The sequence below is a fragment of the Dendropsophus ebraccatus genome, chromosome 4, assembly GCF_027789765.1.
Source record: "Dendropsophus ebraccatus isolate aDenEbr1 chromosome 4, aDenEbr1.pat, whole genome shotgun sequence".
Taxonomy (NCBI): Eukaryota; Metazoa; Chordata; class Amphibia; order Anura; family Hylidae; genus Dendropsophus; species Dendropsophus ebraccatus.
Window position 1 is genome coordinate 26,733,071 of NC_091457.1, and position 21,550 is coordinate 26,754,620.

Genomic DNA, 21,550 nt, shown 5'->3' on the forward strand with positions numbered 1-21,550 from the left:
TCTGCATGCGGCCAGGGACGGGTGACCCCCTTGCTCTCATGTTCTCACCTGTCACTGGTTTCTTCACCCTGCGCTGTTACTTGCATGTTCTGCTGGCTCTTCTTCTTCTTCTAGGACATAATGTACACGTACAAGCTGAGCATATCGTGTATCCGTGTATGTGAGCATGTGCATATTCCTCGCCATCGAGTCCATGTCCTCCGTTTCATAACTTTTCATGATGTATAGGCTTCTCTGATCACTGGCAACCGTCTATATGGGCCATAAGTACTGCAGCTGGCTCCCATATAGTAGTAGCTGGAGGTTGTCTATGGTCAGCGTGGCAGAGTCTGCAGAAGGCTAAGCCGGCTCCTTACAGGGGGGCTGTCTCTGTCTTTATTTTACATGTTAGTGTTTGTAGTAGTGTTTAGCTTTTTGTCATGTACTTTATGTGTGTCCGCACTCATAGCCTCCAGTACAGCGCAATACTTTACTCCTACTAATGTTTGTCATGAATCAAGTATATTGGTAAACTCTCTAGAGAGAGAACAACTGTCTTCTAGAACTGTTGACTCCATATGTTTATATGAATTAGTGCTGGACTGGCCTACCAGAGAACCGGAGAATCCTCCGGTGGGCCCCCATCTTAGAACCTGCACTAACACTAACTGACATGTTGTTCCTTACTGGTTCTTCATTGGTGGGCCCCCAGGATCATTTCCTCTGGTGGGCCCCAAATACCCCAGTCCGGCACTGATATGAACCGAAGACCACGGAATACACGATGGGGACATTTAAGTTTGAAGCTACTTTCTTATAACATGTTGTACTGTTTAGAGATGTAGCAGAGCTTAACCAGTCATGAAAGGGTAAGGCCACACGCAGCGGAAATGCTGAAGATTTTCCAGAGCCAAATGCTATGGGTTTAACATGGCAGAAAATCTGCACCATATTATTGGGATTTAGATGGAAGCTACTCCCCTGATTCGGATTCTCCACTGGTGGATTATGCTGCTTAGAGTGGATTCACACACAGCAGATTTTTTTTTGCAAAAATTTCTGTAACTGATCAGTTCTTTTCATCTGAATAGGCTTATTTTGGTGGCAAGCAATTGGATTACATCAAGCCCCATTTAAAAGGATATTACGGTGATTTTTATTCACTTTTTCAACTGGTACAAGAAAATAATACAGGATTTTTATTTATTTCTAATAATTTTTTCAGTACTTATCAGCTGCAGTATGTCCTGCATGACGTAATGTATTCTTTCCAGTCTGACACACTGCTCTCTGCTGCCGCTTTAACCTCTCCTGCTCTTGACAGAGGTGGCAGCAGAGAGCACTGTGTCAGATTGGAAAGAATACACCACTTCCTGCAGGACATACAGCAGCTGATATGTACTGGAAGACTTCAGATATTTACAAATCTGTATCACTTTGACAAAAAAAAATGTTTCGCTGGATTACCCCTTTAAGTGAAAAGGATTTTTGCAACAAATCTGCCGTGTATGAATCGACCCTTTAAAAAAATGTTTTGTTGGGAGGAAATGGGGAAAAAATCTGCAAGAAATCGACAGCGTTTCCGACACCAAAAAAATTCAATTTTTTCAAATGGATTTTGAGCAATTTTGTTAAAAAAAATTGAATTGACTGTACTGCCAGTGTAAATCCTGCGGATAGTTCGTCCGGAAATTCATTGTGGATGATCCCCAGCATTTCTACCAGGTGTGACCCTACTCTGCTGCTGCATTCGTACAACTGGCTTTAAATGTTCGGCTTTGATTTCCTAGAGGTTCCATAAGAGTTCTGCTTGGTTTGTTTTATAGCACTGAGCAGCGTCAGCAGGTTTGGGGTCACATTCAGTGATATCAAGTCCCGGACTCCATACCGGTATCACTGCCCCCGAGTCCCCACTCCAGAGCCATGAAACCAAATGTCTGATTGATTTCTATGGTGTGAAGCGCATATATGTTCTATATGCAGGATAAATGTCCGTATTGTGCACTTTCTGTACTGAAGACGGTCAATGTGTGTACTCGCTGGTTATTAAGAAATTGCTGAGAGGCTGACATGTTATGACTTAATTCCAATCTTTCTGCCCATGAAAGCGGCAATGAAATTATTTCTGGCTTTTATAGTCATCTAGTGGTTTTTATAGGAATGACCTGACCTCTGACCTTTCATTCATTACAATAATCAATGGTGTGTAATGGCTGACTGATGAGTGTGAGGAAGAAGAGGCAGCAAGAAAGGGAAGGTGGGGGGAGGGGGAGTATATGATACAGAGGCAATAATTATTTACAGGGTCATCTCAAGGACATGGGAGATGTATAGGGCACAGGACTTCATCCAGGGCCCAGTGCGAGATTATTCTCAAAGCTGAATCCGCTGTAATGCAAGAATCCGCACATTTACCGAATGGATGATGTCACTTCTAATTGTCTGGATGGATGTACATGAGCATTCTGCAAAGTACAAGGGAGCGTCATGTATAAATCATCATGTATAAGTGCCTGCCGTGTATAGATACCCACTGATTCCGCACACACTTCTGCTGTTTGTTCTCCCATTCCGCTGGGCATTTATTTCCACGCACGGTGTCGGTGTCCTGACTTGGCACCGGTTATAGAATATCATTGTGTCTGGCACACTGTCTGATTACACTTTGTCACTGAACATTGCTGTCTCTGGTGAGTTATTACCGTATTCCAGTTTACTGTAAGCGAGAGAGTCCGTAGAGCACCGGAGATTTACTAACAGCAAATACTGCTAAGAAATTTCTGGAAATAGAAGAATACTCCATGGGGGAGATTTATCACACATAGTGTAAAGTGAAACTAGCTCAGTTGCCCCTAGCAACCAATCAGATTCCACCTTTCATTTTCCAAAGAGTCTGTGAGGAATGAAAGGTGGAATCTGATTGGTTGCTAGGGGCAACTGAGACAGTTTCACTTTACAACATAGGGGAGATTTTTCAAACATGGTGTAAAGTGAAACTGTCTCAGTTGCCCCCAGCAACCAATCAGATTCCACTTTTCATTCCTCACAGACTCTGGAAAATAAAAGGTGGAATCTGATTGGTTGCTAGGGGCAACTGAGCCAGTGTTACTTTACACCATGTTTGATAAATGTTTCTATGGGGCTGATATGTATCAATGTGCAAGACGTTATCATAGAGCAGGGGTACTCAACAACTTTTAGTGAAGGGCCACTTACCGGGGTCTATTGTCAGGTGAAGGTCCGAGCTGAACATCAGTAGGAAACGTGTTTTGTTACTTTTCACAAACGTTGTTCAACTATTTACATACAGAATTGCTGCTTATTAGCAGGAAAACTGGCATTTTTTCTCTCTCACCAGCACTTTGATATTAGGTACAAAGGGGGTGATTGCCTTGGTAGTATATAACCCCCCCTGTTGCTCCCCCAGTATTGTATAGCCCCCCCCCCTGTTGCTCCCCCAGTAGTATATAGCCCCCCATGTGCGCTCTCCCCCTGTAGTATATAGCCCCCTGAGCTCCCCCCAGTAGTATATAGCCCCCCTGTGCTCCCCCCTGTAGTATTTAGCCCTCTGTGAGCTCCCCCAGTAGTATATAGCCCCCTGTGAGCTACCCCCAGTAGTATATAGCCCCCTGTGCTCTCCGCCTGTAGTATAAAGCCCCCTGTGAGCTCCCCCAGTAGTATATAGCCCCCCTGTGAGCTTCCCCCAGTAGTATATAGCCCCCCTGGGAGCTTCCCCCAGTAGTATATAGCCCCCCTGTGCTCTCCCCAAGTAGTATATAGCCCCCCCTGTGAGGTCCCCCCAGTAGTATATAGCCCCCCTGTGCTCTCCCCCAGTAGTATATAGCCCCCTGTGAGCTCCCCCCAGTAGTATATAGCCCCTTGTGAGCTACCCCCAATAGTATATAGCCCCCTGTAGTATATAGCCCTCTGTGAGCTTCCCCCAGTAGTATATAGCCCCCCTGTGCTCTCCCCAAGTAGTATATAGCCCCCCTGTGAGGTCCCCCCAGTAGTATATAGCCCCCCTGTGCTCTCCCCCTGTAGTATATAGCCCCCTGTGAGCTCCCCCAGTAGTATATAGACCCCCAGTAGTATATAGCCCCCCTGTGCGCTTTCCCCAGTAGTATATAGTCCCCCTGTGCGCTGTCCCCTGTAGTATATAGCCCCCTGTGAGCCCCCCCCCCAAGTAGTATATAGCCCCCCAGGAGTATATAGCCCCCCTGTAAGCTCCCACCAGTAGTATATAGCCCCCCAAGTAGTATATAGCCCCCTGTGCTCTCCCCCTGTAGTATATAGCCCCCTCTGCTCTCCCCCTGTAGTATATAGCCCCCTGTGAGCTCCCCCCAGGATTATATAGCCATTCAGTGCGCTCTCCCCTTATAGATGGTCCCCAGACAAAAAAAAAAACAAACAACCCACAACTCACCTAGCACCTCGTTCCCCGTCTTCTTCTTTCCTCCTGGTCCGGCCCCCGGCTGATACGCGCTCTCTGGGGATGTCCCGGGGATTCCCCAGCAGAGCGCGCATCAGTGACCTCATTGTACACTTCCCGGAAGTACAGGACGGCGACCTACACTGAGGTCTGAGGTGCGCGCTCTGCTGGGGAATCCCCGGGACATCCCCAGAGAGCACGTATCAGCCGGGGACCGGACCGACACTGCCACCAGCCCCACAGGTGTACTGACATCTAAGGACAGTACGCCTATGGGGCGGGAGGCATTGCGGTGGGAAGCAAGACCTCCTAACTGCCCCGGATCCGGTCCGGGGCGGTTAGGAGGTCTGACCAGGGGTCCGGACAGCTGGCCTACGCGGTCCGGGTTCGGACTGCGGTCCACCAGTTGAGGACCCCTGTCATAGAGGGACACAGGCGGAGAGGAAAGGCTGAAATATCTAAAAATGCATGATGAATATATTAAAGGGATGCTCCGGCAAAAATCTTTTTCTTTCAAATTAGCTGGTTTCAAGTTATACAGATTTGTAATTTACATCTATATTAAAATCTCCAGTCTTCCAGTACTTATCAGCTGCTGTATGTCCTGCAGGAAGTGGTGTGTTCTCTTCAGTCTGACACAGTGCTCTCTGCTACCACCTCTGTCCATGTCAGGAACTGTCAAGAGCAGCAGCAAATCACCATAAAAAACCTCTTGGGGGATATTTATCAAACATGGTGTAAAGTGAAACTGGCTCAGTTGCCCCTAGCAACCAATCAGATTCCACTTTTCTTTCCTCACATATTGTTTGGAAAATGAAAGGTGGAATCTGATTGGTTGCTAGGGACAACACATCCAGTTTCCCTTTATACCATGTTTGATAAATCTCCCACCTTGTGTTCTGGACAGTTCCTGACATGGACAGAGATGGCAGAAGAGAGCACTGTGTCAGACTGAAAAAAAAATACTGTTTCCTACAGGACATGCAGTAGGAAGTATGGGAAGACTTGAGATGTTTAAATAGAAGTAAATTGCAAATCTATATAATTTTCTGAAACCAGTGGATTTGAAAGAAGTTTTTTTTCTGGACAACCCCTTTAAACCTGACTAATAATTCTACAAAGCAATTCTGGTCGCAACACAGACAAAAGGTGACTGCTGTTCATTCCCTGCATTGTGATAATGTAAGGGATTGGGATCACGGTGCTGTGTTGAACCAAAGTTGCTATGTAGCCTTAGTTTTAAAGGGGTTGAGGAGTGGAAGGGGCATGCATATGCATCACTTCTCCATTCATATTCTATGGGAGCTGCCAGGAATAGCTGATCCTCATATTCAGATAATTATTCCTTAAAGAGTCACTGTCCTTAATTTTTTTTTTTGCAGAAATCAATAGTCCAGACGATTTTAAGAAACTTTGTAATTGGGTGTATTAGGCAAATATGCCATTATCTGCATTTAAAAAGCCTTTCCCCAGATCCCCCCCCCCTCCTTTCTGTCATCCACTGCTCAGAATCAGGAAATCTCAATCAGACAGGTCCTGTCTGAGCTATGGAGAAGGGAGGGGGAAGGAGAGACAAGTGAGATTAGTCTTCAGCAGGGAGCCGAGAACAAAGGATTACACAACAGGGAGCCCCTTAAAGCCCCTATTTAGAGGTCAGAGAGGTCAGTGGTGATATCAGTGGAGAAAGCCTGGTGATGTGGCTTTAAATTAACTCTTTAATTAACAATGAAGACAGGGGGGGGGGGAGAGCTTCAATCTGCTTTTTCATGATAAAAATGCATTTTCCGGCTAATAAACCCAATTACAAAGTTTCTTAAAATCGCCTGTACTATTGATTTCTGCAGGAAAAAATGTAATGACAGTGACACTTTAACTTTGCGAGTTGGAAAACCCCTTTGAAGGCTAAGAAAGACATGACCTCTTTCCTCCAGAAACAGCAGCACTCTTGTCTTGTCTTCTGGGTGTGGGGTTTTGCAGCTCAGTTCTAATAAAGTGAATGAAGATAAATTGTAATACCACACACAAGCTGAGGACAGAGGTGGTGCTGTTTTTCATAAGAAAGTAGCTTTTTTTTTTTTCCTGGATAATCCCTTGAAAGCTACCGTATATGTATCCACCATGCTTCATATAGAGCCACAGTTCAGAGGATGTTATATCGTCCTTGTTACACTGAATGAGGCAGCAGGAAGGAATCCATACTTAGAATAGGTTTTCCTTTACCAAGGCCAAGGACTCCGTCTGCTGCTGTAGCCTTGTATCTAAATTCCCTTACCGAAGTATAGCAGCCTGTAGTCACCCGTACTGGTACCCAGCATGTGGGCACACAATCCACCAACCTCCCATGCCATATGCTTCCAGCAAATTGTCTCAGTCAACTCTGACATTCTTTAAAGACAAAGCTGCATTCTCACAAGCTGTCAGATTCATTAAAAATAAAGAAGGTGCAATTCCTAGAGGCGTAACATGATGAGGTGACCCCAACGCAATAATTTGTAACAGGGTCATCAACTATGATGCTTAAAGTGTCAGTTGGGTTTTTTTTTTTTGGCAGAAATCAATAGTACAGGCATTTTTTTTTATAAAAAAAAAACTTTGTAATTGGGTTTATTAGACAAATAGACCATTATCTGCATTCAAAAAGACTTTCCCCAGGTCCCCCCCCCTCCCTCCTCTCTCTCATCCACTGCTCATTATCAGGAAATCTCGACTCTTTTACATCAGTACCCTGTGTAACCTATGGAGAGGGGAGGGGGAGGAGGGAGATTAGTCGCCAGCAAAGAGCAGAGAACAAAGGATTACAAAGCGGGACCTGTGTGAAAGCGTATTCAGAGGTCAGAGTTGTTCAGTGTTGACTTCAGAGGAGATAGCAGGTGATGTAGCTGTAAATTAACTCTTTGTTGACCTGTTTTGGTGCCTCATCTCCTTCTCTCCCCTCTCCATAAGAGAACAATAAAGACAAGGGGGAGAGCTTCAAACTGCTTTTTCATGATTATAATGCATTTTTTGGCTAATAAACCCAATTACAAAGTTTCTTAAAATCTCCTTTACTATTGATTTCTGGAAAAAATAAATAAATTCAAACGACAGTGATACTTTAAAGGAGAAGTCCGTCAGATTAAATTGATTACAAGTACCAACTTACCTTCCCCCCATGCCCACGTTGAGTGGCGGGACCGACCACAGGTCCCCCACTGGAAGGCATTTTTCTCCCGAATTGTGATGACATCACAACTCGAGGGAAAAGGCCTGTCCCTGCAGATGGACTGGCCTTTCAGCCAATCAGTGACTGGAGCGTGTCCTGCCCCAGTCACTGACTGGCTGAGCGGCCAGTACATCAGGTGGGTCGTTTACACCCCGGAGATCCTGGAGTCCAGTGAGGGTTCCGAGGCCGGTCCTGCTGCTCACCATGGGCATGGGGAGAGGTAAGTCCGTACTTGTAATCAATTTCCCCTCTGTCGGCTGTAGGTTTCATAATACACCAGACTTTTCCTTTAAACTATGATAGGGATAGAGACATCTTATGAACACCTCAAGATCCTGAGCCCAGGTGCTACTGTACCCCCTGTATCCACTAGGGTTACAGCCCTGGCAGTTTCCCAAATTCAATTAATTCAAATGTCCATGCTAGTTTCCTTGTCCGATTTGGTTATATAAACCAAATGATCAGACGTACCATGGTTTTAGTGCAATATAAGTAATGCTAAGTATCAGCAACCCTTTTCCTTACAGTACACCTCCATAGAAATGGTGTTATTGTGTGCGAATGCAAAAGTAACTAATAAACACCATGTGATAACACCTCCTACTAGACCCAGATTTCTGCTAACAGACACGAGAACATTTCTCTGTCATCATACAGGTGACTGCTCTCATACAATGTTGGTTTACTTAACCTCCGAACATATTGTAAAGGGAATCTGTCTGATTCCGTTAGATAGCTGGTACGACAAGGAGACACCTGGTACCTTTCATATATCTGTCTGTGCTTCCAGAACATGGAAAGATGCTTTTATCCTCTGGTACAAAGAGTCAAATAGGTTTTTCCAACCCCCCTTCATCCCCACTTGATTGATACTTGGAAGTCCCACGTAGGGTCAGGGATGGGAAGGGGTATAAAGGAGATGTTACAGCTTGCTGCACTTCAGGAGCTTGGGAACACCTCATTGACTATAGAATAAAAGCATTTTTCTATATTCTGGAAGCACAGACAGATATATGAATGGTACCATGTGTCTCCTTGCCTTAACAGCTTTTGAACAGTGTCAGCAGTTTGGAACATGAATTACAGCTGACAGATACAATTTAAGGAGATTATCCAGGCTTTGAATACCATGACCACTTTCTACCGGAAGAAGCACCTCTCTCGTCCTCAGTTTGGATGCAGGTTTGCAGCCCAGTTCAATTGATGTGCATGGAGCTGAAATGTAATACCACACACAACCTGAGTACAGGGGTGGCACTGTTTTTGCAAGAAAGTAGCTGTGCCTTTTCTAAGCCTGGATAACTGCCTTTAAGGGTTTTATTTCCACTAGAGACATTGATGGTATATTAGTAATAGAAATGGTCACACATACAGACACTCTTCAGAGGAATCTACTTATCCCCCTAAAATGATAATGGCCACTGTATCCCCTGGAATAAATAATAATGGCCATGGAATTCCTTAAAATAAACAATAACAAAACAAAAACAACAATATCTACTATGCAGCCTAATATAAATAATAATGAACACTGCATCCAGTAATATGAACAATAATGGCCACTACATTCCCAAATTAGAGGGGTTGGCCACATTATAGTAAAATTGCTTACAGTTCAGTATTAGTAAGTGTTCACACTGTATATACTGACAGCAGCTTCATGTGTACCTCATAGAGCTAAAATCAGACTCCCCTCCTCCAGGCTGTACTGTCCTGCTCTGTGGTGAGTCTGTCCATAAGATGGCCGACATTGAGAAGAATGTGACCATGCTCCGACCCCCAGTGCCCACCACTGAGCCTGTATATGACTGTGTAGGACACTGGGGGGCGGAGCATGGTCACATGCTCCTCCATGTCAGCCATCTTATGGACAGAAACACCACAGAGCAGGACAGCGCAGCCTGGAGGAGGGGAGTCTGATATTAGCTCTATGAGGTACACAGGGAACTGCATTCAGTAAGGGCTGTTAGTACACTTACTAATGCTGTACTGTGAGCAATTTTACTCTAAAGTGGCCAACCTTTTTAAACAACAATTGTGTTATCCCAGAAATAAATAATAATGCCACTGGGTCCCCTACATAATCGTGGACACTGTGCCTCTTGTACAGAACAATTATGACCACTTAGATTCCAGGATAAATAACAATGGTCATTGTATCCCCTAAAAATGCTGCATAGAATAGATTTCCTAATGTTTCCCGCTCTTTGCCCCCGTTGTGCTGTCACTGTTCAGTAGCTGCAGTGTACTGCTCAGCAGGTGTCAGCCATGGTGAATAATGAAAGCATATGTCAGAGTAGTACGCCTGTGTTAGTAAAAATCCAGCCATTCTTAAAGCGCCCCTTTAATAATATTGTTAATATATTTGGTGTCCCTCTTTGCAGTCTTGCTGTCACAGTACGACCCCTCAGGGCTGACATTGGCACAATACCATTCAGGAGCAAGGGAGGGTCTCAGACCACCGGGGGCACACTGTACTTAGGGTAGGCCGAGAGTCTGCTGTTCTTTTTACCTACAAGAAGAGGAAACATTCAGTGTGGTAGCAACACGGGAAGGTGTACTTACCTCCTGGATAGTGACATTTCTACCAGTAAAGCATCTACAGGCGCTGACAGACAGCTTCATCGGCAGACTCAGGTAATTGAAGTCCAACATACCTGACCCTTTTTGGGTTGGGAGATCCCTATACACATTTAAGAATCATCCGACTATAGTGCATAGGGTCCTTTACATTACATGTATAATCTATGCTCACGTTCCTGAAATGCTTGGAATCACGGGGAGATCCATACAGGGCCTAAACATTTCTGATATCATGCCTGGGTGCCGACACAGACATAGCCCAATAGTGTTACCAAATCAGATCTTAAGGAGAAAAAGTTATCCTAGAACATGTATACCATGTTAAACGATATAAGAAATGATTCTTTCAAAAATCTAATTCATTGTGAATTTCAAAATGTTGACATTTTTAGAGATTTTATTTGGATGGTGTGGATGAATGTCTCAAAATGGCCACAGCTGCTACTAACCCTACCCAGCCTCCTGTGTGCTCCATTGTGTCCCATACAATACTGCTGCTATAGCTACTATTAACTCTGCTGCCGCTATGGCTATCTCTACAGCCGCCCATCTCCTGCCCGGTGTATGATGTTCCATACTGTAATACTACTACCACTACTACCACTACTCCCCCTACACAACCGCCCATCTCCTGCCCGGTGTATGATGTTCCATACTGTAATACTACTACCACTACTACCACTACTCCCCCTACACAACCGCCCATCTCCTGCCCGGTGTATGATGTTCCATACTGTAATACTACTACTACTACTACTACCACTACTACAACTACTACCCCTACACAGCCGCGCATCTCCTGTCTGGTGTATGATGTTCCATACTGTAATACTACTACCCCTACACTGCCAGACATTTCCTGCCTTGTCCATTATGTTCTATACTGTACTTTTACTACTACCCTAACAAAACGCACATCTGTCTTATCCATCACGTTTTATACTATACCAACTACTACTACCCCAACACGCCACACATCTCTTGCCTTGTCCGTCATGTTCTATACTGTACTACTACCAGCCCTATACAGCTGCACATCTCCTGCCTCGTCCATCATGTTCCATACTACCACTACTAGCACTACTACCCCTACAGAGCCGCACATCTCATGCCTTGTCCATCATATTCTATACTGTATTAGTACTACCCTACACACCGCCCATCTCCTGCCTTATCCATCATGTCCTATACTGTATTAGTACTACCCTACACACCGCCCATCTCCTGCCTTATCCATCATGTCCTATACTGTATTAGTACTACCCTACACACCGCCCATCTCCTGCCTTATCCATCATGTCCTATACTGTATTAGTACTACCCTACACACCGCCCATCTCCTGCCTTATCCATCATGTCCTATACTGTATTAGTACTACCCTACACACCGCCCATCTCCTGCCTTATCCATCATGTCCTATACTGTATTAGTACTACCCTACACACCGCCCATCTCCTGCCTTATCCATCATGTCCTATACTGTATTAGTACTACCCTACGCACAACCCATCTCCTGCCTTATCCATCATGTCCTATACTGTATTAGTACTACCCTACACACCGCCCATCCCCTGCCTTATCCATCATGTCCTATACTGTATTAGTACTACCCTACACACCGCCCATCTCCTGCCTTATCCATCATGTCCTATACTGTATTAGTACTACCCTACACACCGCCCATCTCCTGCCTTATCCATCATGTCCTATACTGTATTAGTACTACCCTACACACCGCCCATCTCCTGCCTTATCCATCATGTCCTATACTGTATTAGTACTACCCTACACACCGCCCATCTCCTGCCTTATCCATCATGTCCTATACTGTATTAGTACTACCCTACACACCGCCCATCTCCTGCCTTATCCATCATGTCCTATACTGTATTAGTACTACCCTACACACCGCCCATCTCCTGCCTTATCCATCATGTCCTATACTGTATTAGTACTACCCTACACACCGCCCATCTCCTGCCTTATCCATCATGTCCTATACTGTATTAGTACTACCCTACACACCGCCCATCTCCTGCCTTATCCATCATGTCCTATACTGTATTAGTACTACCCTACACACCGCCCATCTCCTGCCTTATCCATCATGTCCTATACTGTATTAGTACTACCCTACGCACAACCCATCTCCTGCCTTATCCATCATGTCCTATACTGTATTAGTACTACCCTACACACCGCCCATCCCCTGCCTTATCCATCATGTCCTATACTGTATTAGTACTACCCTACACACCGCCCATCTCCTGCCTTATCCATCATGTCCTATACTGTATTAGTACTACCCTACACACCGCCCATCTCCTGCCTTATCCATCATGTCCTATACTGTATTAGTACTACCCTACACACCGCCCATCTCCTGCCTTATCCATCATGTCCTATACTGTATTAGTACTACCCTACACACCGCCCATCTCCTGCCTTATCCATCATGTCCTATACTGTATTAGTACTACCCTACACACCGCCCATCTCCTGCCTTATCCATCATGTCCTATACTGTATTAGTACTACCCTACACACCGCCCATCTCCTGCCTTATCCATCATGTCCTATACTGTATTAGTACTACCCTACACACCGCCCATCTCCTGCCTTATCCATCATGTCCTATACTGTATTAGTACTACCCTACACACCGCCCATCTCCTGCCTTATCCATCATGTCCTATACTGTATTAGTACTACCCTACACACCGCCAATCTCCTGCCTTGTCCATCATGTTCCATACTACTACTTCCACTACTGTTACTACCACCCCTACAGAGGCGCCCGTCTCCTGCCTTGTCCATACTACTACCACTACCCCTACTACTATGACCACCTATGCACATCTCCTGCCCTATCCATCATGTTCTATACTGTACTTCTACTACTACCCCTACACAGCCTCCCATCTCCTGCCTTCTCCATCATGTTCTGTTCTTCCGCTGCTGGGAAACCTACTGTGCACAGGATATTAAATATAATATTAAACCCCCTCAACCCTCTCAGTCCCATCCAGGAGTTTCTAGGGTAACTGGAGGAAACTTTGATTTTGGAATTGAATTATTTAGGCTGAAATGAATAACCAGAAATGAATTCCAGGAAATCATCTCATCTCTCTTCATATCTCTATAAACGTATGAGACCTATTACATCTTTCCTATCATTTCCTCTAGTATGTCTCCTTCGGACATGTTACATGCGTTATATGCCTCTATGCCCATTGTATGTTATGTCATGTAAGGGATGCCCAATGGAAAGGGTTTCCCCAGCCTTGTGTGCCAGACAGGGGGTTTTGCTCCATTGAGCACATATTCTCATTACGGATGCTCTTAGCAATGTATATGGGTTTACAATTCCCTTTGCGAGACGATCTGTCACCAGATGTCATCCATGTTGTGCACATCACTTCTGTAAATATCATTTACATGTGATGCCACGTATGACATGATTTATTTGTTTACGCGAGTGCCACTTGGAGTGACATTGTGGGGGTGGGTGTCACAGTGGGGGGTTTCTTCATCTTTGCTTTGCTCCTTAGAACAACCATCACCGCGAATGATTTGTGTAATGCATAATCCTATTTTTAGCGTGTGGCCGTGACGTTGTCTCATGTCCCCTTTCGCCAGTGTCATAGGCTACGGGCACGATGGTAACAACTGCATGTGGCTCTTTTTATGTCATTTTTCACCAACGTTTCATTATGATTATTACGCAAGTGCTGAGAAGGAGAAGAGCCTGGATGGATGCGGCACGGTCAGCGATGGGGAGAATGGCGTTACAGATGTGATCCCAGCTAATGGAATGATGTCAAGGAGTTAAAGAAGAAATATTAGATTATATTAAACTGCCCTACTGGATGCCATAGAGCACAACACAAAAGGCATAAACAGCTCCTAATATTTATGACTCCGGGAACGCTATTGCATAACAAAAGGCAATCTTGAGGAATGTGCCTTGTTATTGTGGGGCAGGATGCATGAGGCTTTAATTCCGCTGCTAGGATTTATGCAGCCGGTTGCAAGCGAGTAGTAGCCGTTGCCATAGTAACGAACGTTCAACGCATTTCTGCCTCCACAGCTGTGAATATAAAGTAACGCAAACATTACCGGACGGCTCGTGCTCCGGTGATCCCAGCTGTGCCCATCCCGCACTAATGTTACATCGCTGATAAATAATAAGACATCAAGGAGACGCCATGGTAAGAAGGAATGCCCAGCTGGAAGCTTCCACATTAACATTGGCTCCGACGTGTTTCAATTAAGTGACAGGTTAATGTCGGACTTGGGTGTCATCACGAGCATCATTATACTGGTGCCGGCCTTTCCTGTTTACCTAAATACCATAAAACGGAGCCACGCTTGGGCCTTATAGGGGCTAATTCATTCTACGTGGAGTTCATAAGGAAATGCATCGACTTCCTACTCACTGCATTGATTCTCCAATGCGCCAGCAAATAAAATTGCATAGATCCCAATGGACATGCCTCGCGTTGTAGCCAAAGTAAACAACGTCTCTCTTTGCAGCTGCCATTTCTGTTATCGGAGCTCAAGGACCAAATTGTAATGGATGCTGGATGGCGAAATAGGAGCTAAATTTATTTATACTATAAAACCACTTATGTCCTTTCGTCACCCGGCAAAGCAGACGAGATACAGGAATAACTACGGTCTACGGCAGAAACAATGCTATCAGTTTAACTGCAGCGTACAGGAGTCATCCGGAAAACAACATCTCAGAGCTCAGCTTTGTGGACCAGTACAAGTGTACAATATGGCCGCATTTCCCTTATAAAGACTGAACAGTTTCTACACTTTCTCAACCGTTTCAGTTCTTAGAAGACGCACATGGTTATATAAAATGGTGCCGTAAGGAAACAATGTAAAGAGAGTTAGGATTAAGAATAAGTGCCTGATCATGGGAGGGGGGGGGGGGGGGGGGGGGGACCGCTGGAAACCCCAGGGATCTCAAGAACAGGGTCCCTGTGTTTACCTTTGGAAGGAGACAGCAATGCACATTGCAATGGAAGAAGCAGCACCCTGTTCTTGAGATTGTAGGGGCCCCAGCGGTTAGAGACATGTTCCCTATACTATAGATAGGGGGTAAGTGTTATAGGCTGAAAAACCCCTTTACTGTACCTGTATTGAACCCTTCAGTTTACATTCAGGACCCTGTTCTCTTCACTGGAGCTTGTCCCCTACTTCATAGGTTCTCACTGAATTGGAGTTTGCCATCTTCTTTCTTACAACTTTGTCTTGCTTTCAAACCCTTGCCCCAAGGGCACTTACACAGACAAAGCTTACTAGGGGTCAGAAGAATATCCTCTCACCAATGGCACCTCTGCCCTAATTTAGCCTCAACCAACAGCCAAGGGATAGTTGAGCAGATCTGGATCCCACTTAACCATCCCCACCACTGTTTTCCAGACACAGTCCACCTGCTCACAGTCCACCTGCCCTGCTTGACCCAGCCCTAGAAGATGCCTTGGAGCTAGAAATGCATGCTGATGATGCACTCGATGGTTTCTGCTATAGCTTACAGAGCCGACTGCAGACTACCACGTCCATGGCGCATCCTTACCTAGCCCCTAGACAATAGAGGTAGCCACAGTGAGGACACCCAGCTTCTCCTTGTCTAAGCTTTAACAGTGTAGAATCACCCCTGCCCAAATTAGCTCCACAAAGTCTGCATTACTTCTTACAGCCTTCAGCACAACCGTTCCATCCTAACTTCCAGTCCTCCTGCTTTTCCTGTAAAGAAGCAAGCCAGTGATTCAGAGCACTAGCTCATAGTATGCAGTAAGCTCTGTACCTCCCTCTAGTGGTGGCAGTGTGCAGTGAGCAAGTTATATTTAACCTTTTCAATCTATGCAGAGAATTTGGAGCTCTGAGAAATAGAGCTCTCCACACTATAAACATATAACAAAATGCTGGACAACATGGCATTAAACACTATAATATAATATATAACATTTTCTATTTGAATGCTCATCTGTAAATGATGTTACCTTTAAAGTTTAAACAATATGAACATCCTGTAATCTGTAATATGATCAGTTTATTAGCTTGCTTTCATAGAAATATGTTAGCACAATCTGTTTTCACATATAAATAACACATCCCCGCTAGCTTAAGAGAAGCTCCATTAATATTGCACAGTTCTTTTTCTGGCGTTTCCTCCTACACATGAGTGTTTTCCTGGATGTAAGTGTCATTTTCTTTCACCCAGATAGTGTCAGCTCATCATGGTATTAACCCAAGGTCTCACCAAAGTGACGCTCTCAGAAAAGTTAGCCTAATGGGGTTGCCTCAGTCACTTAGTGTTACTATCACTCAGGAACCTCCATAGGGCCTTGTAGGGTGCTATATCATTATCTTTCACAATTCTCATCCATTCACAGTTACAGACGTACCTTGCTTAACTTTGTGGAGTATAAGATGCCACAAAATGGCTAAGCCAACCCCAGTCTGTCCCAGATGCTTTGCAAAGGGGCTACATTCTACATATAGGACCATTTGATGGAAAATATAGGGTTACCTCCTATACACTTACCCCAAATGCACTCCCTTCCAGATCACTCCTACCATTAGGACATACACCAGTTGGTCAGTTGATGAACTTCCATCTCTGAGCTGTCATGAAATGGTCAATTCACATCCTCATGTATGCCACTGTGAGCCCCTCAAAAGTCAATACTACTTGATATTATGTGTTGCTCTGGGATCCCATATACTTGATTCTTTCTGGTGGTGTATACCAGTTTGCCTCCTTCTAGGATCAGGGCTGCTTCCTCTTACGCACCTGACACAAGTTCTGTCTCTTTTTACCACTGCGCACTTCTCCTTTCCATTTTTAAGACTACAAAGACATGTGGATAATACACCTAGTCCAATGAACAAGCTCCTCACTAGTGTCATTCTCCGTGAGGAAACTATACCTTGCCTGTTGCACCAAACAGCGCCCCGCAAGTCCTCCTAAAACGGCAGTGGAGCCACCATTAAGAGTTTCCACCACTCAGTCCCTAGAGGTGGGGACCTTATAACCAATGCATTTACTTAGCGGGGGCTGTACTTGTGTTCACAAAAGTGTCATCTCTAATTGAATATTGTAACCTCTCTCAGAAGTTTTGAATTGAGCTTTGTTCCGAAATTGGATTTGGTTCTGCAATCTTGCTGACTGCACCAAAGAGGTGGTTCTCCTCTTGGCAACTCTTGGCAGAAGACCAAATATCTTTTCCTGGTTGTAGTTTCATTAGGACAAAGGGCTGAAATATACAACTACACTACCTACATTCATTGCCCTAAAATTACTTTTGGCTATTACCAATCCAGTTGTATCACTGTGGGTCTTAAAGAAGTTACCTTCTGCCACAGCTTGCCCACCTTTATCTTGGAGGTTTCCTCAATCATTGACCATCCTGATGGTCCGCTGCCGGATCTGCGGAGATTTCCTCTTCTAATCCCGAACTTCAAGTCGCCATGGATATGAATATGATATGGATATGAGCGAACCTGTGAAAGTTCGGGTTCACATAAACCCGAATGATTAGCATTTTAATCCCACTGCCTTAAAAAAGGTGGGTGCAGTCTGAGAAGTGCCCGGAAAACATGGATACAGCCTGCTGTATCGATGTTTTGCATAAAGTCCTCGGGCTGAATCCACCTTCTCCAGGCAGTGGAATTCAAATGCTGATTGTTCGAGTTCATGTGAACCCAAAATTTCGGCTGGTTGGCTCATCTCCACGCAGTGAGACCATAATGCGCGTGAGACCCCTCCTATGGCCAAACCTGATGTGAGTGGCTGGTTCGCCCCAAAATATGGAATGAGCTTTCTTAACAGGCAAAAAACCCTGCCAGCATAGCCAGAGCTCAACCAGAAACCCAATTCTTAACAAATTCAGCTTTATCAAACATCAGTACAAAATACAACGCCTGTCTGGACTGTAAAGACCTTTTGTCAGGTTGTGCCCTTTCATTCAAAGGTTTTGTGATATATATATATATATATATATATATATATATATATATGTCTCACAGGACTAAGGAAAATGCCTAGCTTTTAAGGAATATGATCATGATCTCACAGAGACACCAGTGAAGTGCACAGACTGGTTTCCAAATCTCAAGAATATACACTTCAGCCTCCCATACACAGAAGATAGCTGTCACATTTTAGCTGTTTTCCCAATAAAAATCTAAATTCAACTTGATCGCATTGTCTAGACTACTTATCCTTTGTAGAAACAAAGAAGTGGATAAAATAAAAGCCGGTCTCTCCCATCCTTGTTTCCTGAAATGGAATATTTAACAATCAGATTATGAGTGAATCTCAATGAGATTGGCAAACTCTACGGAGAAAGATGTGGCGTGTCACATTTAGAGGGTGTGTTCACACCTTCAGATTTCTAATTGCAATTATTAAATATAAAGGGGCTTCCCTTTACATGTGTTAATCTTTGACTTTAGTCCTTATGGAGTGTTAGCACCCAGAGTGAATGCAAATAAACGAGAATGTTGTGTTTGTCATAGCAATTGTATACAGGAAATGACTGCCAACATTTCAGCTCAAATTTTTGGAATGAGCCAAAATCAACTCATTAACAAATTTCTACCTTAGAATTTTCCTAGAGTGAATCTTGCGTAATTGGTTTTACTTAAAGTGCACTTGTCTCTTTAAAAAAAAAAAATAGCATGTTGTTCAAAAGTATTGACTGATTAGGATCTGAGTGTTTAAACTCTATCCAACCACTAGAACGAACAAGAAGAGAAGCGCGTGGCTGAGTTCTTTTCTCCCTGATCTCTGTGTTAGCAACCAAAGTGGTCCCATAGACTTACATTGGGGGTCCACCATGGTCATGGTTGCACAGAGTTGGGGGAGAACACACTAGGTGCTCTTTTCCCTGCTCAAGCGATTGGTCAGGATCAGAACACCAAGATCCAACCAACCAACCAAAACTCTTGACATGTCTCTATGATGTGACAGTGCCCATGTAACTCCTATCGTGGTAGCCTTGTCGTTCTACTGAAAATTCATCTGTATTTAAACATCTGCTGAAATGTGAGGTCGTGAAAAATAAGGCTGAATGAGAGTGTGACTGTCATGTGTTTGGAGGCGAGCACTGAGATTACCATGAAACTTGGACCACATTGACGCTTCTTGTTTACACAGACTTTATACAGCAAAGGGCAATAATACGCTTCTTATATTATAAGCTATGGTCTTATATTTCCTTCTGAATTCTTACTCCAATGTTCTTGGTCCTTCCTTCTTGTTATAATATTTGTCTATCTAGCGCCCTGAGTTTTACCTTTCCTCCTTTTATTGAGCGTTGTCTCTTTCTCTAGCCTTCGTACTGCCATGCTTCACTTATCATTGCTCTAACTGGTTTACAATGCTTATTGCACTATTGCACTTCCCTATGCTTTCACTTCTCATATTTACTTCCTCCACGTTCCTATTCGATGCTTTCTCTAGGGAAAGAAGAATACGCGGCTACGTTCCGAGGAAACGAGTTCTTCTGCTATGACTTGTCCCACAGCCCAATCCAGAGCAGCGCCGATGAAATTACCCTCTCCTTTAAAACCCTCCAACGGAATGGATTGATGCTCCATACAGGAAAGTCTGCAGATTATGTCAACCTTTCGTTGAAGAGCGGGGCCGTGTGGTTGGTCATCAACCTTGGATCTGGAGCCTTTGAAGCCCTCGTGGAGCCCGTCAACGGCAAGTTCAATGACAACAGCTGGCATGACGTCCGTGTCACCAGGAATCTACGGCAGGTATGTCTTGGAAGTTTCTTTACTATTATACTTTCATTAAGTTTACAATTTTAAGCATTATAGGCTTTGTTCACCAGGAGAGATGCGCGAACCTGCCGACAGTTCGGCTTCGCACTAACCAGAACAATCAGCATTTGAAACCTTCTGCCTGGAGAAGGTGGATGCGGCCCAAGAACTGCCTGGAAAACTTGGATACAGCCTATGGCTAAGGAAGTGAAATGTTTTCCAGGCAGTCCTTGGGCTACATCCACCTTCTCCAGGCAGTATGATTAAAATGCAGATAGTTTGGGTTTGTGCGTACCTGAAAGGGGTATTCCTGGAAAAATGTACTTTTCCCCTATCCACAGCTGAATATGCCAGAACAGCACTGAAGGGCCCGATACGGAGAAGAAAGGCCCGATATGGAGATTGCCAGGGGTTCACGGGTTGGACCTTCCTGTAGATAGGGGAAAAGTAGATTTTTCCCGGAATACCCCTTGAACTCTTAACATGTTTTATCATCTCTATTCACTAGTTATAGGGTCTAATAGTACTTACCATTTCTTCTGCATTATCTTTTATCTCAGCTTTTATCTTATATGAGGTCAGAGATGGAAATATTGGCCCAATGCAAAATCTTCTAGAAGGTCCAAAACTATCACTATGATTTCTAGTAATGGTGTCATCATATGAGAAAATTATTTGGCCCCTATAGGCTTTATGGTGACCATGACTACTAAACTCTGGTTGACTCCAGTTTCTTATTCAAAGGCCTATACAATGAGTAAAAAGATTTAGATATTGTATATTACCTGGCATCTGTTCTGACCATCGATAAGTTGTGATCTTAAGAAAATTCCATCACGACTAGAGTACTGTTATTTTTAGTAATGGCGCTGTATGTCATCTAACTCATGTTAACACGCCAAATGCAAAGAGTTAGTGTGAAAAGATTTTTTACATATCTGTTGAATGCAAAATTTCCATGTAGATAAGGCAAAAAAAATAAAAAATTCAGCACACCAGATGGATCGAAAAAAAATTCATCTATATAGCAGATGCATATTGTCATCATTATCATATACCGGAGCTACTCAGATGCTGGTCAACATGTTGAAGGCATGAAGGAAAGAGCTTGTAACTAACTAGGATCAGATGCTATAAAAATAATAGGCCTTTAATTGGAATATGGATATCCCAGATATTAGCCAGGTCATGTGACTGTATCCAGAATATGACCTCATAATAAAGATACTATGGTAGTGACATCTCCACATCTATAACTGGTGGAAGTGAGGAGGGACAATCACTTTTACCTACTTCTAGAATTTATATACAGGGGAGAAGCCTGTCACTTGTATATTTGTAGCTGACATTGAAAATCTTTAAAAATTCGAGAATCTGAGCATGTGTCCTCCTAGGATAGAGCTGGCCACAAACATTGGTCATTAGCCTAATGTGAACTGACCTCTTATGTCTTCTGTGAGAGAAAACAAGGCATGTTGGATCTCAACCGGCCAAATCCTTTGTCCTCCTGGGAGATGGATGCTGCCAGGCTTCCATGTTTATGGGGAGCTGGCTCTACAGCCCA

The 21,550-nt window shown here is 44.1% G+C and overlaps 1 protein-coding gene across 14 annotated transcripts in view; it reads left to right on the plus strand.

Moving 5' to 3' along the window:
* The window catches only part of NRXN2 (neurexin 2), a 609,925-nt gene that overhangs the window by 259,171 nt on the left and 329,204 nt on the right, over positions 1-21,550 (plus strand). For 13 of the 14 annotated variants that reach the window (XM_069965315.1, XM_069965314.1, XM_069965322.1 and 10 more), the window contains one exon: positions 19,679-19,980. In XM_069965315.1, coding sequence (XP_069821416.1) covers positions 19,679-19,980 — 302 coding nt within the window. Of the gene's footprint in view, positions 1-14,356; positions 14,406-19,678; positions 19,981-21,550 lie in introns of those variants that run through there. The other variant, XM_069965325.1, reaches the window with a different exon arrangement.